The 18,231-nt window shown below is 37.8% G+C and overlaps 1 protein-coding gene and 1 pseudogene across 1 annotated transcript in view; one reads left to right on the top strand and one right to left on the bottom strand.

Moving 5' to 3' along the window:
* The window catches only part of LOC127690844 (cadherin-related family member 3-like), a 99,869-nt gene that overhangs the window by 63,715 nt on the left and 17,923 nt on the right, over positions 1 to 18,231 (top strand). The window contains exons 5-11 of the mRNA XM_052190330.1: positions 3,852 to 3,946; positions 6,647 to 6,754; positions 7,460 to 7,656; positions 9,526 to 9,703; positions 11,398 to 11,560; positions 12,824 to 12,926; positions 15,411 to 15,509. Of these exons, the coding sequence (XP_052046290.1) occupies positions 3,852 to 3,946; positions 6,647 to 6,754; positions 7,460 to 7,656; positions 9,526 to 9,703; positions 11,398 to 11,560; positions 12,824 to 12,926; positions 15,411 to 15,509 (943 nt within the window). The remainder of the gene's footprint in view (positions 1 to 3,851; positions 3,947 to 6,646; positions 6,755 to 7,459; positions 7,657 to 9,525; positions 9,704 to 11,397; positions 11,561 to 12,823; positions 12,927 to 15,410; positions 15,510 to 18,231) is intronic.
* LOC127691713 (uncharacterized) lies at positions 6,314 to 6,414 on the bottom strand (annotated as a pseudogene).

Here is an 18,231-nt window from a genome sequence, read left to right as displayed (position 1 = left end):
ATACTATGTCCATTTAGCAGAATAATAGAATTGCCTCCTAGGGTGTATGACACACCCAGTTTCCAGATTTATACATTCTATCTAGTGATGCTAGCCTTAAATCCAATCAGAATGTGCTTGGTTTCTTCCATAACATTTATCTCATGCTGTGATTGCCCCATTGAGCATATCTTGCCAGTCCAGTTATTGTTGTAGCTCATGGCATTCACAATTGGGTGAGATTATTAGTTCCCTTTCTCCCCCAGGAGCCTGAATAGTACCTTTTACCACTATCAAAGCTACCGTCTTTATTTCTCCATGTCCTGTAACTAAAGTGTGTGGTGTCTTTAGTAGTAAAGTCTTTCCATCAAGTTCTTCGTGGTACTAAAGAGCAGCGGCAATAGCTTATAATGTTTGCAGGTTCTGCAGGCTCCCTCACTAACATCTTGAAAACACATGACACTGGGATTTTTATTTGATAGTCTATGGTGTCTGGAAAAATAATTACCCCTTCCCCCATTGTAAGTAACAAAACCACAAAAACGTGTGTGTGTGTGTGTGTGTGTGTGTGTGTGTGTATGTATCTATTAGTGACTTAGTGACCTGCTTGGGAAGCATTTAAACATGTAACTGTTCTGAACTTTGGGGCTGATATTCCTAATTCATGGGCTATCTCAAGGACAAATAGCTTCTTCAACCTACAGTGGTCAGTCTATGTGGCTTACAGAAGTCTTTACTGTTCATTGTCCTTCTCCATAGCCACTCCTTTACCATCCCTTTTCACTCCCACCACAATTTACTCTTTCTCTGCTTCCCCATTTGCCTCTTTCCCTTATTACTACCTATGTCTGATCTAATCACGGTTATCATTTATTTGACTGATAGTCAGGGCATAAAAAGAACCATCTCTGTGACCCTGATCTGGAAGCACTGAAGCATTTAACTCTTTCTGTACTTTGTGTCTGACATTTCTAACTCCCAAGCCACCTTGAGAACAAATAATCATGAGCCTCTCAGATGAGAATAAAGTGGACTCTGAGTAAGTCTGGTTAGGTAGACTGAAGGCTCACTCCCCAGTGGTGCATATCCTCTAGTCCTATAATCTTTCCTCATGCCTTAGAATCTGAGAACGGGGAGGTGAGTATTACTTTTATGGCCAAATTATTATCCACAAATTTATGGCAATCACAGACAATTATTAATAAGGAAAAGCCCAAGGACAATGAATATAATCTGCCTAGCCCCAGAGAATTAATTATTCATCCCTTAGGATGATTTCTTGTTCCAGTCATTCTTTATTTAGGTGGCTACCTAGTGATTGCTCTTGCTGCTTAGCAACCACCATTTCTAGCCTTCCCTGAACATCAGGAGGAGTTGCTCATATAGGCACCAAGACTTTTTTTTTTGAAGAATACTTTATTTTTGTGGAAAATCAACCATGTAAAACACAACTTTCTTTTTTTTTTTTTTATTATTCGATATAATTTATTTACATTTCAAATGATTTCCCCTTTTCTAGCCCCCCCACTCCCCGAAAGTCCCGCAAGCCCCCTTCTCTTCCCCTGTCCTCCCACCCACCCCTTCCCACTTCCCCGTTCTGGTTTTGCTGAATACTGTTTCACTGAGTCTTTCCAGAACCAGGGGCCACTCCTCCTTTCTTCTTGTACCTCATTTGATGTGTGGATTATGTTTTGGGTATTCCAACTTTCTAATGCATATTGTTTGAAAAAACTGTTCACACCAGTATAACACTTAAATTTGAAATTGCAGATTTTGAGTAGCTCAAAACAGAAACGTGGGCATCTTTTAAAAAATCATGTGTATTTGTATATAAGCAGACAGTGTTGGTGAGCCTCTTAGGTCATTTAATTTCCAGACATCCTCTTATCATTCCCTTATGAATCAGGTCTCATTATTCCTGTGTTTGCCCTAACAGTATATGTGTGATGAATTTGCCTGCTATTCCAGAATGTTAATATTTCATATCATTCTACAGACACAGCGACAATCAGCTCAATCTTATTTAGATGGATAGGCATAGAAGGTATGAACTGTAATTAGTCAGAATATGGTGATTCATCAGAGAATCAATCAATGTAAAGGTCACTAATTTCTCCAAATGATTTTTAGTCTGCTTTGCAGTCTGTCTTGGTTTAATTTTCTCTATTAAATTATCCTGGGTATGCACAATGATTAAGTCAGTAGCACTTGGTATAATTAACTCCTGATATTAAGGCTCTTGTAGATTTTTCTTTGATGCTCCTGGCCTTTTCTATAGATTGATCCTTACCTATGTTAGGAACCCTTGACTTACCTGCTCCTTTGGGCAGGACTTTGTCTTAGGGATGCTGGTCAAAGCGAGCCACTGGGATTTTCCAAGCCTTGTATTTCCTGTTTGTTAAATGGGATAACACCAACACTCACTGTAACTTCAATAGTTTCAAATCCTATTTTTAATAATGGTTCTTAATTGCCTTAACTTCCCTTCTAGCCCGTCACCCTCCAGAGCTAGCAGATAAGAAAGGATACTGGGAAAGTAGACCTGTTTACAAATGGTTTGTTTTTTGAGCAACTCCTGCCTGTGTTGAGAGGAAATTGGCATGTTCAGTTTACAGGTCAGCAGTGACAGCTCAGTCCACTCTCAAACACTTCACAGATACACTAGGAGTCCAGTTCGGTAGAATTGGGACAGCAAGCATGAATCAGTAGCAGTAACACTATCTAGCAGAGACAGCCAGGTCTCAGCCTTTACAGGAGTCTGCAGGAGGGACCAGTTCCAACAAGAATACCAGGAGAAGTTCTCAGCTGTGCCTTTCTTGGCTCAGTGTAGACAAGTGTTGCCCAGCTAGCTCTAAAAGGAAACCCAGTCCAGCTGCCATCACTGTTCATCGAGGCTTTTTTACACTCCCTTCAAATATCATGTGTCCTCCATGGGTCTTGCCTCAGTCTGTGTCTTGCCTCAGCATTTCAGTTTCTCTCAGATGACATCACTCTGCCAATCAGCCCAAGCCCTGGGAAGTGGCAAAAAGCTGCAGCACACCACCAGAAGATTCTTTGGTGCATTTCTCTCTATGGAGCCCCAACAAATGGAGCTCAACTATACAATGTAAGGTCGACCAATCGTTGAGAGTCATTAGTGTAGAATACTTCCTGTGTTCTTTCACATGCTTGCTTTAGCAGAACATCCTTTTACCTGTGTCTGATTCAGCAAAACATTCCTTCATGTGTTTGCCTTAGCAAAACACCATCCAACACAAACTGACTTTTCAAAGACCCCTTAAGTTTCCACTTCAACCTGTGGTCCAGCACACTGAGACTCCAATGACTACTTGAAGTACTTTAACAAAATAGCTGAAAGATGGATGAGATCAAAAGTCCACAAATCATGGGAAGAGTTGGGTAAGTGTTGCCTGTATCTGCACAGGCCAAATCAAATGAGCAGATGCTGAGAATTTCAAGTTTCTTTGTTCTCTTAGCTCCTTGATTCACCCCAAGCTTCCAAAGCCTATATTCACCATCTGCACAGATCATCTCAGTGTTCATTAATCAATGAAATTCCTTTTTTCTTTATGTTTAGCTTTGAGTGGGGCATTCTAAAAAATATTCAGGTAATATGAAGAATGCAGAGATCAGAAAAGTTTGGGTTGTTCTTTTTAGTTTTTAAGAGTATGTGTCTGATCTGAAGTCAGTTGAATAGACTAGGATCATCATCATCATCATCATCATCATCATCATCATCATCATCATCATCATCACCACATCCATCAGATGCTAATATTTTCTGAAATTTCAGGGTTGGTTGAAGAACCTCACCTGGGAATCAGTTGTATCTCTGAAATATTATGTTTTACTCTTTTCTACCCAACAAACAGTACTCCATTTCTCCAGAGAGCTCTGGCTTCACCATCGACAGCAGTGGGGCAATTTCCACAACAACAGATTTGGATTTTGAGAGAGACATGAGAAGGTACTGCTGTGCTGGGTTTTCTCTGGAGATACTCGTCCTTTGGCTGGAAGGTCCCCTTTTGAAAAAATTTGCTCTTAATGTGCTCCTCACACAAAGATGCCCTTGGTACTGTCTTAGAAATAGAATTAGCCCCCATTTGTCATTGCGCCATTGCTGCTTTGGGTGTCTTGGGGATTCTTGCTGTGCTACTTGCTTTCATCACAGTGAAGATTATTTTGGTGGTTGTGTTTGTACCCTGCCAGGTAAATGGGCAGGTTGCCTCTCCAGATACCAGTAATGCAGAACTGCTTTTTAATGTAATAATCAGCATTTTTAAAAGTTAGCACACTGCTGCTTTCTTATCCATCTGCATCAGCTAAGCAGGTCATCATGGATTGAAGTTAGCATTTTTATTTTTATAATGATTTAATGCTTACCCTTTTCAATTATATAATTTGTATCAAAGTGTTTCATAGGAAAAAGAAGTGGACTCTGAAGCCATCCCAGTGAAATTTCTCCTGTCTTTCATAAATGAGTCTTTGCTGCAATGCAAGTTGAGAATGGAAAATATCCAAAGCAGTTTCCTGAATAACAAAGGCCCAGCAAAGACTGGCTGCCCATACACCATGTAGGTCAGGTCCACTGCAGGAGATTCAGAATCCACAAACAAACTATCAAAACAATCACCAAGTTGGTGCTGGGGATGTAGCCCATGAGCTACACAGTTTCCCTGTTGCACATGAGGTCTTGGGCTTTGATCCTCAGCACTACATCAACCAGAAATACCACTCTACACCCATATTCTCAGTACCAAGGAGGGAAGACAGGAAGAGCACAATCTCAAGATCATCTTTGAGTACATAGTGAGATCAAGGCTAGCCTAAGCTACATGAGACTATCTTAAACAAAAACATACCCTAGATATTTATAAATCTTAAGATTTGTTAGCAAATGAAAATTTATTAAAGTTTGGGAAAGGAACTTTTTTTCTGGGTTCTAATGAAAGCTTTCTTTCTTTCTTTCTTTCTTTCTTTCTTTCTTTCTTTCTTTCTTTCTTTCTTTCTTTCTTTCTTTCTTTCTTTCTTTCTTTCTTTCTTTCTTCTTTTCTTCTTTTCTTTTTCTTTTTTGTTTGTATGTCCTTACTACCTCTGAAATCAGAGGAAAGGAGAGTAGAAACTGGGAGCACTGATTCCAGAATGGGAGTACTAATGGCTGCTTGGCCAAGATGGTAGTTTATTCCTTGTCCCTAGGGCATATCCTTTCTTCTATCTCTTTCTTGCTGCAGAGTTAGTTGCCTGGGTTGCTGAGTTGACCTTTACTGAAATAAGGAAAATTTTGGATAAGAACTGATTTTCATCAATTCTCTTTCTTGTTAGCAATCTTTGTTTTGTGGATGGTGTGTGGCAGGGCACACATTTCACAGTGTACTTGTGGAGGCCTGAGAACCCCACTGTGAAGTGAATATCCCCTTCCACTGTTGCTTGAAATCGGGAGTATGAGTTATCATGCTATGAATAGTGCTTCTGTCTTTCCCTATTGTTTTTGTTAATACTTCTCAGAATTATATTATTTTGAGACAGGGTCTGACTCTGTGTTCCTAGCTAGTCAGTCTGAAACTCACTATGTGTACCAGATAGACTTAAAATCCAGATAGTTCTGGAATTAAGGGCATGTGCCACCCTGCTTGACTAGAATTATTTCTTGAAATGTTTTCATTCTTTTAGGTAGATTGGCTTTTTGTTTTTCATCAATAATTTTCCTATAAACCATTAATTTCTTGTGAGAGAAATTTTGAAATAAGAAGTTGAGAAGTGGTCTGGAGAGAAGGCAAATGCTCATTTTGGTGTCAATTACTGGTATATTTCAACTGTAATAGATTTTTTTTTCCTGAAGAAAGTAGATCTCTCTCTTTGCCTAGAGCTGAAGTTCATTGGGGTGAAATCTGAACAGCACTAGGGAAGTTAGGAGTCATGATCACAGGGGATCACCATCTAGGGATGAGAGTGGTCATCACTGAAGAAGGAAATTTTCATTTTCCTCTCCTCCCTTCATCTCTGTGAAATAAAACCTCATTAACTGTGCTACCATCCTGATGTTACAGTGACTAATTTGTTTTGAAGGTTTCTTCCTGTTTTATTTGTTTTTTTTTTTTTTTAAGTCTCTTATAGCCTTGTCATCTCTATTCTCCTGCCTCAGAAGGATAGCAGGATAGCAAGTGTGTTCTACCACGCTGGACAACTCCTAAGATTTTGTCCTTGGCACCCATTAGTTTTTAAGAAAAGAAGTCAATGTTTAAAGGATACAAACCCATTAGTGACTTTTGTACAGAATGCTAAAGAATCTCCATAGCCTCCCATCCCCCTTTTATATGAATTAACAAACTTTAAAGAAAAATTGAGACACTTTGGGAACTTGTGTGTCATCCTTATGCAGGGATCATGCTAATCTCCATGTTTCAATGTTAGTGTGTGTAGAGCCAAAGCTTGTACTTGCCACACAGTTTAAAAGTTCCCATAGCCTCTTCTGTCAGTTGATTTGACTCACTTGTTTCTTTACAAAGTCTTAGCCATTTCCAATTGCTAAAATAACTGGGAGTACAGATCTTAACCAAAGGAGTCAATTGCTGTTTCTGGTCAGTTAAGTCTGATAGATCCTGCTTTGGTGGAAGTCTGTTGTTTTGTCAGGAAGTCTTAGCTGTCTTTTTTGTGCTTGTGTCTTTAGTTTTTCACTGATTATTAAAGTGGTTGATCCTGGAGGCCTGTTTGCTACTGGAAATTTAAAGATTTCCCTCATCAATGTCAATGATAAGAACCCTATTCTTGCCTGCAGGTAAGGAACGTGTTACTTGACATGACCTTGAAAAGTTAGTCTTTCCTTCTTTTTTTCTTTTTAGCTGAGAATGAAGCAATTTAGCAAGCATTGTATAAATAACCAATGCAGGAAAAGAGTCCAGGAAAGGCTTACTTAAAACTGAAACTAAAGATAATTTTAAAGTATAAAAATATATCAAAATTGCAAGAAAATAAGGTGTTATTCATAATGCATCCTTAATATCTGAGTTGTAGTTTAGCTATTATTTTTATTAAGGGAGATTCTAGTCCGTGTTGCAATCAGAGTTTACAGAAGCATGTTGAGGTCAGTATCTCTGTAAAGCTAGCATGTACCCAGAAGTGTAAGAACACAGTGATCATGCATACAGGTTCTAGAGCACAGAGGCTTGTGCTCAAACCCTCTCTGGACTACCTTGATGTTTACTTCTGGTTCTTTATTCAACTATCAATTTTCACATCTATCAAATATAGATGAACATGGTCCTGACTTCCTAGGGGAGTGCCTTCAGAGAAGAAAGAGTAACCCATAATGTTTTAGGATTTTGTGTAAACTGTAGCTAAGTTATCAGTGTGTGGTTGATATACTTCTGTCATGAATATGGTTTCCATTATGCCACCACACCATCCAGTCTGTATGCCTTCAGCACCATGAGGATAGAAAACAGAGCTTGTACCATGCCAATAACCTTTTCTTTTAAACAAGCTTGTTCAATATTGAAAACGGGGTCTTGAGGGTTACCTTCACAAACTCAACTCTGCACCACAAAGTCAACATCACACTGGATGAAGAAATTCCAGTTGGGAAGATGATTGCAATGTGCCAGGCAACTGATGAAGATAACCTGGGAGTTTTAACCTTTGGGCTAGATTCGGTGGATGATTATTTTGCAGTGGACAAAGGTAGGCTTAAGCAATTGTATTTCTGTCTTCCCAACCCACATGGTTTCTAGAGGGGTGTGAGGGAGACTTTGGAAATGTCCAATGAGTAATTCTACAGGGTCAGCATCCTACTTATTCCTCTGCTAATACATATCTCTTCATGACTGTTATGGATATTATTAACTTTACACTTTATTCGCCCTTTTAATACATTTTCTTAGACCTAACTCAAATTTATTCTACTTCAGGGCCTGTGAGGGAGAACCTGATTTGACTTGGTAGAGTTGACTTTCTTTCTTTCTTTCTTTCTTTCTTTCTTTCTTTCTTTCTTTCTTTCTTTCTTTCTTTCTTTCTTTCTTTCTTTCTTTCTTTCTTTCTTTCTCTCTCTCTCTCTCTCTCTCTCTCTCTCTCTCTCTCTCTCTCTCTCTCTCTCTCTCTCTCTTTCTTTTTTTTTTTTTTTGAGACAGGGTTTCTCTGTATACCCCGGGCTGTTTTGGAACTCACTCTGTAGACCAGGTTGGCCTTGAACTCAGAAATCTGCCTGTCTCTGCCTCCAGAGTGCTGGGATTAAAGGCATGCACCACCACTGCCCCTCGAGCTGTCTTTCATTCCTGTTTAATCATGCCTTCTGGGGTAAGGCAGTGTAATACCTGCTCTGTGAAGTAAGCTTGTTCCAACTCTCTGTCTTGGAATCTGACTGCTTCATTAATTTTTTTCCTCACAAGTCCAAGGCTGGAGGATTTGTATACCAAGTCATGAGGAACAGACTTTCTTCACATACAGTTTTCACTGGCTCACAGAAATCTTCAGTGATGTGAGGCTCTTGCTGCTAAAAGTGGGACCTGGCTTGACGATGAACTTTTATTGGCAGTGTTTTCTCCCTGCCTTTCTTCCCCACGTCACACTGTCCTGGATTGCCTCCCAAACAATCTTCCTGTACTCACATTCTGATCTGTATGGATCTCTTAGATTGGCTGCCTGTTTTACAGTTAGCTCCTCTGCCTTTCCACAGAGTCCCTTTTGAATACTCAAATTGGGCCATATTTCTTCCTCTTCAAAAATCCACTCAGTTTGCTCTTTGCACTTGAAGTTTGTCCCAGACTTCTTATTTTACCACTGGGGGCCTGTTTCTCTGGCCCTTATCTTGTTCTCAACCACTGCTGCCCTCCCCCAGAACCCCCATGCTGCTCTGATTCTTTCTTCGTTTGCCTGTTATCTGAGCCAGCAAGTAGGCTGTCAGCCTTGAGACCCTGCCCTTGCGTTTTCTAAGCACCTGACCGTTAGACATTATTATCTGTAAAAAAAAAAATCACATTATAGAGCTCATTTCCATCGTAACACAATTTTTGGTTTTCTACACATACTGAGGGCTGTATGCAAGCTTAGAATATAAATTCCATAAATATGGAGATTTTACGTCATCATACTGAATTTAGTAGCTACAATGCATACCTGTTACATAAGTAACACTCAGTCAATATTTGTTGGATTTAAGTGATGGATGAATAAGAAGTTATATTCTAGCAGCACTATCTAGAATATAACTTCTATTATCTGTGGTTCTTTCTGCAGGGAATCATCTCCCATTTACTGATATTTTCTTCTGTTATATAACTTTCAAGTCCTAGAAAATTAGGAGTTCTTCTAGAGAGACTTCTCTATTCTTCTAAGCAAAAACAGTTTTGTTTTCCTAACCATTAACATAATATGATTAATAGAATATTTTAGTGATAAATAACTTAACATTGTGCATGCACTTTGAATCAGCTCCCTAATTCTAGAGAATAGGACATAATTTTTACTTTCTTTTTTCTGTAGCTATACATGTAACAAAGTAATTTTAAAATGACAGTCTGGTCCCACTGAGCAGTATGTGATGTTTTGTTACAGAGAAGGGGACCGTAGTTACAACTAACCATCTAGATGTGGAGAAAACTGGGTTTGCAAGTGCTCTGTCCTTCTCTATTAAGGCGTGTGATGGTGATCAGAGATGTGCAGTGATTCCAGTGGCTATCTACATTCATGGCATTAATGACAATCCTCCTTTCTGTGATCAGTATCTGATTAGGTGAGCATGCAATAGACAGAAGCAAGAACTCAGATTGGGCAGAGAGAAAGAATGGCTGTTGTATTTATCAGCTCATCATGACATGTGGTTGATCAAGTTTAATCTTGGTTACTCAGAAATGTTCTTCACAAATTGCCTGGTGGTCTTTTTGTGGCTGAAAGTTGAGTTTCCAAGATCTGAAAGTAATATCTGGGGTTGTAATGGTTCTACTTCTGTCATGACTAATGGAAGCCATTCTGCTTTGCTTTGTAAAATGGCTGCCAATAGATCTCTTTGAAGAATGGTTGTGAAGAATTAATGGACTAATTTTGGGGACTGTTGAGCATAGTGCTGAGCAGCTGCTATCACATAATACCCTTATCATGCATCTGCGATGATCACCAGAAACCCTTATCACTGAATCAATTTCTGGCTAAAGATTTTGTTCCTGTCTCAGTAAAATATTTGCCTAGTAAGAACAAGGACCTGAATTCAGTACCCATGCTGCACATAAAAAAGCCAGGTATGGTAGCAAGCTTTTGGATACTTAACCCTTGAGGATGGAGTGGGGGAGACAAGCAGGTCATTGAGACTCACTGGCCTGGCAAACAAGGTTACTTAGAAAGTTTCAGACCAGCGAAGGAAGTATGGCTAAAAACAAAACAAAACAACAGCAACCAAACAAAACAGTGTACAGTTCCGAAGGAGCAGTACCCTAGAGTGCATACTCATGTACCTGCATACCCACATGCACCTGCATACAAAGCCCAAACACACAGACTTTGCCCTTGATTTTGAAAAATGTAACCTGGTCCATACATTGTATAACTTTCTAAGTGAGAACATAGTAAATATCCATATTTAAATCACTGGCAATGGAAGGAAAATGATCTGACTGTGTGGCTAAAGTTTTGATGCAAAATGTTTCATGCAGGGATAGGATTTGATGCTAAGTAAGTGATGAAGAATTCCAAGTTTCAGAACTGTTAACTTTTGACATGTGGAGAAGAGGTCTGCATGTCTTTCCACGTGGTTATTCTGCTATTCCATCTCCTCCCTGACACCCTGGACATCTGCCTGAGAACCCATCTTTTCTGTTTCTCCTGTTATCTCTCTCCTTCTTAAGACCTTCTCTTGCCTCTAATCTCCCTTTCTATTTATGGCCTATACCTCCATCACTCTCAGCTAGGAGATTCACATGAGAGAGAACATTTGTCTTTCTGAGACTGGCCTACCTCATTTAATATAATAATTCCCACATCAATCTATATCTCTGAAATTTACATAATTTTATTTTTATTTACATATGAATAAAATTCTACCAGGTATATGTACCACACTTTATTATTCATTCATTAATAGATGGACATTGAGGCTGCTTTCATTTCCTAGCTATTGTGATGGGAGCTGCAATAAATCTGGATGTGCAAATATCTCTGTGGTAGTATAAAGAGATCTTTTGCTCAGTGGTAGCTGAGTCACATAGTAGTTCTATTTTAAATTTTTTGAGGGACTTATTTATCCAGTAGCTATACCAGATTGCACTCCTAGGAAATAGTTTCCTACAGGATGCTCTAAGGAGGGCCTGTCTGCTCCAGGATTATCAAGGCACAGACATAGACCTTAATCAAAAGTACTGCATGTTTAAGGGATAACCATTGTATTATAAGAGACTGCCTATATACATTGATTTTTCTTCTTGAACAATTAAACAGGTACACAGGCAAGGAGGAGATTGCAAAAGACACAGTTGTTGCTAAGCTCTCATGCCATGACCTTGACAAACCTCCTGACACAATTCATTATGCTCCAAGCTCTGGCCCTGTAGGTTCTGGATACCTATTTGAGCAAGTGCCAGATGCCAAAAATTTCATTCAGGTGAGTCCCAGTGAGTGTTATTCCAGGGTCTTTCCCAAGGAAATGGAGAATGGCCAATTGAATCAGTGTTAGTAGGTTCCAAAGGAGTCCTGGTATAGTAGAGGAGAATTCTGGGCTCCTCTGCTGTCTTACCAGAAGGTGCTTGGGTAAGTACTTCTTTGTTTCTGCCATCAGTTTCTCCTTTTATAATTATCATAAAACAATTCACTTTCTACTCAGCTGGGGAAATCAGAAGCTAAGAACATGTGCTGATTTCCTTAGAGATCAGTCTGTACAACAGCATGTGTGACAATGGCTTGCTTTCTTGGCACTGGCAGTCAGTAAAACCAGCTTCTCTTCAAGAGAGTCATACTTTCTACTGGCAGAGTATGAAGATTGTAGGTTCTTTTCTTTCTCTACTTATGATTTTGGCTTGACAAAATTATTTTTCCTAAGTCCCAATTTCCATGACATTTGTTTCAGAGTGTCAATCTGTGATAGTTTCCATAGTTTCTTACCTCATGCCTCAGTATCACCAAGTACCCCCATTCCATTCCTGCTGTTAGCTAGAAAATATGACTGAGAAACCCACAGATGAACTCTTTCTTTCTCTTATCCTGACCTCCCAATTTTTTTTTTTTTTTACAAAGTCTATAGCTATACAGTAAGTTCTTGCATAACTGTGAAGTTTGGATATTTGGGCCCAGAACCAGGTACGTACTGGGTTGATACTCATTTTGTAATTTTGTAATACAAACCTGAAGTGTCATTATTTAGGCACACATGCCTTTCCACACAATGTTCATTCAAAATATTTCAATGTTTTGCCTATGGCAGCACAATTAGCATGTAGTGTAGGTTATGATCTACATAGTCTTCTATGCTAGAACATTTCCTCAAAAATTAAGCTATTCTGGAAGGGACTGTAGTGTTCTGATGTTCCACCATGTATATATTTTAGCTACTGCTGGACTCACACATTCTGAAATTTTATCCTAGGAAATAAAAATGGCCAACACTTAGTGTTTTCAGACTGACTTTTTAAAGCATGTACATTACAAGTTTTGGTTCTGGGCCAGTGAGGTGGCTCATTGGACAAATGTTGCCTTCTTGTCTATCTAAGTTCCATCCCAGGTGTCTCCAATGTGGAAAAACAGACTCCTCCTGAATCAGGTTCTTCTCTGACTGCTCTCTCTCTCTCTCTCTCTCTCTCTCTCTCACACACACACACACACATGAAATAGATTAAAAAATTAATTTTCTTGAATAATGTTGTTCTATAAGGTTACCAAAGAGCTGGATTATGAAAACCCAGAGGTGGTTGCAGCAGGACACATGTATGAAATAATGATATCAGTATTTGATGACCTACATCCATCTCATACAGGTAATCACTATAGCCTGTCAAGGCTGGTCAGTGTGCTATAAGCATTCAACACATTGGAGGAATGAGAGGGACTGATGGTGGGAGTGTCAATCACTGGGAAGACTTTACACCTTTTATCAGCATCTTAAATAACATACAATTCTTATATCGTGGTCTGGCTAGAGATCTTGGCATTAAAAAATGCAAGAGGGTGTGGGTTCTTGTTTTGATCCATCTATATCTATATCTATATCTATATCTATATCTATATCTATATCTATATCTATATCTATATCTATATCTATATCTATATCTATATCTACATACATATATATACACAATATATTGTATATAATATAATATATATTTTTATTTATATATCAATTGATCATATATCAATCAATTGATCATATATCATATATATATATATATATTTATTCTTTATGCTAAATAATACCAGATACATCTGACTTGGAAAGAGCTTGATATCAGGTAATCTGTAGCCCACACATATAAGTAATTGTTGTCTTAAATACATTTTAATTGAATGATATTGCAAGACATAATGCTGTTATTAAAACATTAATACAGTCCAAAGTGACCTTTTAGGATGGATTTTTTTTTGTAGCTAAATAAATTGCCCATTTCACCAGATTTGAACCTTTCCTGAACAGGGCAGAGATAAAACATTTTTTCAGTAAGATATCTTCTCTGGACTTCACTTGCCAACATATTCACAGTAATTGCTCATAAAATATGCTTACAACATTGCATGTTTCACTCCTTCTTTTCTATAGGCCTGCTAATTCACATAATTTCTAGTCTTTGTTGATGCAATAAAAAATCATACTATGGTAGAGCTGTAAAGAGCACTTGCTATTGCAACATATAAACTTTTAGTTTTGATTTATTTGATTTATTGAAAGAAATATATGGGTTTAAAGGAAGTTTTTGTTTCTGTAGTACAGCATGCTTTAAATGTCTTAGGGAATCATGCTTACTGTTAAGATTGTGATGAGAGCTGTAGAGGCTATCCTTGAAAGTAAATATAGTAGCATAAGCTAGAAGCTAAAGCATGCCATTAAGTCTCTGCAGTAAAGGTCATATAGATCTCAGACTGAATTTTACTGTTTGATGTATGTTACACAGAGTTTTAGGAGAGGCACTATACCAGAATTCTTTTGGACATGAACGCTATAGACAGTCTGCTAAAGTAGAAGTTCATGGCCAACCAAGACTGGGAAGAATGCCTGCCTGGAGATTCAAAATAAACAATAGCATAACAGGAACCCAAAGAAGTTTTGTCATGAAAACCTCTTAATTTTTATTTAATTGAGGACTTTGTATTTGTCACATTCATATCCCAGAGATGTTAGTGGCCAGTATAGCTTGCTCTGCTCCTTTGTAGTATTAGCACTTTTACCTTTGTAATATTAGACCATGAACTTAGTTCTGTTCATCTCAGTCTCTTTCTTGTGAAACTGTGGCAGTAACACCAATGTTCCAGTTAGTGTCGGGCATATGATATGGGCTAATTTTACTTTAAAAATATTTTCCTGCTTTCAAGTTTCTTCTGTTTTAATATCAAAATATTTCTTTTAAACAACCTTAGCTTGTTAACCCAAAGCAGAGTTCCTTCTTTTACTGGCTATGTGCAAAAAAGGTAACAAATCCTTAGTTTATTGTTACTATACTTAATGGTTTGAGTGTATGTGTGTGCCCAGTGGGTAGGCCACACCATAATGCCATGTGGAGGTTAGAAGACAACTTGCTGGTGTGCATTCTCTCCTTCTACCATGTGAGTCCTGAGGATTGAATTTAAGTCATCAGCTTGGGATCGGGCACCCTTACCTACTGAGCAACCTGGCTGGCCAGTGATAACTTCTTCCAAGGGAAAAGTTGTTCCAAAGAAATTTGTGATAACCTCTCTTGTAGATAATATGCACTGTGCATAAATTTATTATATTACATACATATTTGTATTAATAAAATAAACTATAAAACAGAGTACCTTAGACATTTTTGCTAAACTGTTTTGGCTAGCCATGGAAATCATCTGGATATTGTCTTATGTTCCTTGCTGCTGACACAGATATCTGATAAGTAGTAACAATGAGGGAAGATTGGCTCATGGTTTGAAAAGATATAGATCAGTAGGGGATAGTAAGGGTGGCAGTAAGAGTTGAATGAAGCTAATTACACTGCATCCTCAACCATGTAGCAGAGACTAAACAGGAAGAGGAGTTAGGTTACAAAACTTCACCCCTATCCCTTTCATCCAAGGAAAATCCTCTTTCTAAGGGTCCTACAGCCTTCCCTAATGGCACCATCATCTGGTAAGCAAGTGTTTAATACATGAGTCTGTGGAAATACCAATCATTTGGAGGTAGAGAGACTTCTGATGTAGTTTCATAATCTTTTGCTAATTCTGATACTGGTGACATGTTTCAGTATTTTGTAGAGTAAATCAACAAAAAGGTATTAATTTAATGTTCAATTTTACAGTGACTGTGACAATACTTGTGGAGATTGCTCCTGAAAATGATTTCAGCCCCAAATTTCAAGCCTCACACTATGTATTTTCAGTTCCAGAAACATCAGGAGGTAATAATATTCTAAATTATTTAACATTAAAGCATACACAAGGAAACACATATCAGATGTCTTCAGAGGAGCTGATGGAAAATGAACATGAGCATTTATAGAACATAAGCAGGTATATGAGTATGGTTGGACATAAGATCTTCAGAAGAGTTTCTCATCATTGGCGATGCTCTCAAAGTCATCTTGATGACCTTCCAAAGGCTACTTTGAGATTTGATAACAGTTTTAAGGTTTGTTTTTGTTGTGAACAAATGCACACTATTACTTTACTTAATTTCTTATCCTTTGCCTCCAAACTGTGACTAAGTGTCAAGAAATAGGAATAATGTGGTTTTTATTTATACAATCAAAATTGCATACCCAGCTAATGGTCAAGGTTTTAGGTGTAAAATCAAGATGAAGGCTTAGATTCTATCTCTGCTCTAAATTAGATATGTGTTAGGACATAGTGGTTAACCTAATTTTATTTGGAAACACAGCAATGGTAATAGTTGCAATTCTGTCATTTAAGATGGGAACATATCGCTTCCTCAGAATCTCTGGATAGTGAGTCCTTCAGGCTTTACCTGAATACTTCAAGTGATAGAGTGACTGTGAACTGAGATCAAGTCAAACTGCTTTGTATGCACATCATGTTGTAGCAGAGAGTCCATGAGTACAGATGTCAAAGGAAACTGGCTTCAACTCTGTCTCTGCTACCAGAATTTAATGATATCAGCAACTCACACATCTATGTACACTTGATATTTTTCTTTTCCTAAAAATTCATAAGAACAACTTTTATAGTATACAAAATTTGGACTAGTAAAGTTTGCTTGTTTCTTAATAAATATATTTACCTCCTAAAATGGAAACATCCAAAGTAAAGTCTCCATGCTATTTTGGTATGTTAAAATATATCTTGATATATTTAGGACTAAAGTTTTCATTTGTTTTCAAGTACTTCAGCAAAAGAAATGGGCCATTATCCTTTTAAAACTCTACTTCTTGAAGGTCAGGGAGAAATTATGTAATTATATTATAAGAAATAAAAGGAAGAAAATAATTCAAGCCCGTGAAACAAAACAAAACTTGCCTGTAGTTCAAGCACTTGAGAGGCAGAGGCGGGTGGATCTCTTGAGTTTGAGGCCAGCTTGGTTTTCATAGTGGGTTCCAGGCTAGTTTAAAACAGAGTAGAGCAGAGCAGAACAGAACAGAACAAAATGCTACATTAATAGAAAAGGTGTTTTCCCTATACTGAACTAATTAGCATAGAGCATTCAAATTTATCTAGTAGATTACATGAAAATTATAATTATGGATCTCTATAATATTTAAAGTAAAAACTTATGATCTGTTATAAGCTAACAGAAATCTATGGAAGGAAGTAGGTGTAGGTAAAGAACTCCTTTATCAGTAGTGACTTAGAAGAAACATGGAAGCTGAATGAGCTGAGTTGCAGGTCACCAGGGAAAATGTACTCCATTTCCAGTATGTTTTGATGAGGTTTGACAGCATTCAGACTTCCATAATTACTCCATTTAAAATTCAGCTAAAGATGTTCAAGATAACATTAGAGTTTATTGAAAGGTTAATTTTACATCTTCAGAAGAACATGCTTCCCATTGTACTTAATTAGGTGTTAAATGTGGAAATGATCCCATCATTTTCCAGGTCTGTAAGACAGAGATTAGTTTTTTTGGTTTTGTCTTCTCCATGACCATGTATCCCTTATACCTTTATAAATATGATGCTGTCACTCAAGCAATAGGCTTGTTCTCTTCTGGAACTGCCATACGAAGAAACTTTCCATGAATGTTCTTCTGTTGTTGATATCATAATCTGTATTCACTGCCTAGTTAATAGTTTATTATAAGAGATGAAACTTGATTAAAAGAACATGCCAGATAAGAAAATATTCTTTGAGGTTGAAAGTAATGGAATGACACATGGTCTTTATTCTTCATCACTGCTCAGTGGAAACACCCAGACATGTCATGGTAAGCTATATGTCATCATGTACCAGATCTTATGATTTAAGTAAAAAATGATTGAGGAGTAAACTATCAGGCCCTGTAGTTGTAATCTACTGTCATAAATATGCTACGTGCTAAATCCCATACAGATTAGAGTAACATAGCAATAAATATTTCTAGCTTAGACATTCAAGAATTGCATTATCTTTCTGGTCTTTGCTCAAACTTGTGAAAGTCGGCTGGTTTTCAGTGCTTTGTCCTGGTGTGGTTGGGATGACTGAAGTGCTTTGGCTCCTCCCCAGTCCTCTCCTTCTCAGGCTAAACTGAGTATGTTCTTAGAGTGAAGGAAGGTGTATAGTCATAACTAGAGTGACTTTTATAGATATAATCAGGACAGCTCATGCACACAGGTGTGTATGCGTATGTGTTAATGTAGCAAGAGAAAGTCAATCTAACCTCACACATAATTCTCATACCTTTGCCTGCATCAGGTTGATTAATATCTCATTGATTAAAGCAAATAACAAGCCAGAGTGCTATGGTTGCCTGCATTGCTAGTAGTGGGGACACAGGAATTATAAAGAGTATGTAAAGTGTATATGAATTTAGCTGAGAAAAAGGTATATTGTTTTATATATATTAGGGTGAAATGTTCTATAAATATCAGTTAAATCCAATTGGTCCAAAGCTTCAGTTAGCTTTACTGTGTCCCTGTTTAGTTTCTGTTTTCCTGATCGGTCCATTGAGGAAAGTTGAGTGTTGAAGTT

The sequence above is a fragment of the Apodemus sylvaticus genome, chromosome 8 (genome assembly GCF_947179515.1).
Source record: "Apodemus sylvaticus chromosome 8, mApoSyl1.1, whole genome shotgun sequence".
Lineage (NCBI taxonomy): Eukaryota > Metazoa > Chordata > Mammalia > Rodentia > Muridae > Apodemus > Apodemus sylvaticus.
This window is presented reverse-complemented; position numbering and strand designations above follow the sequence as displayed.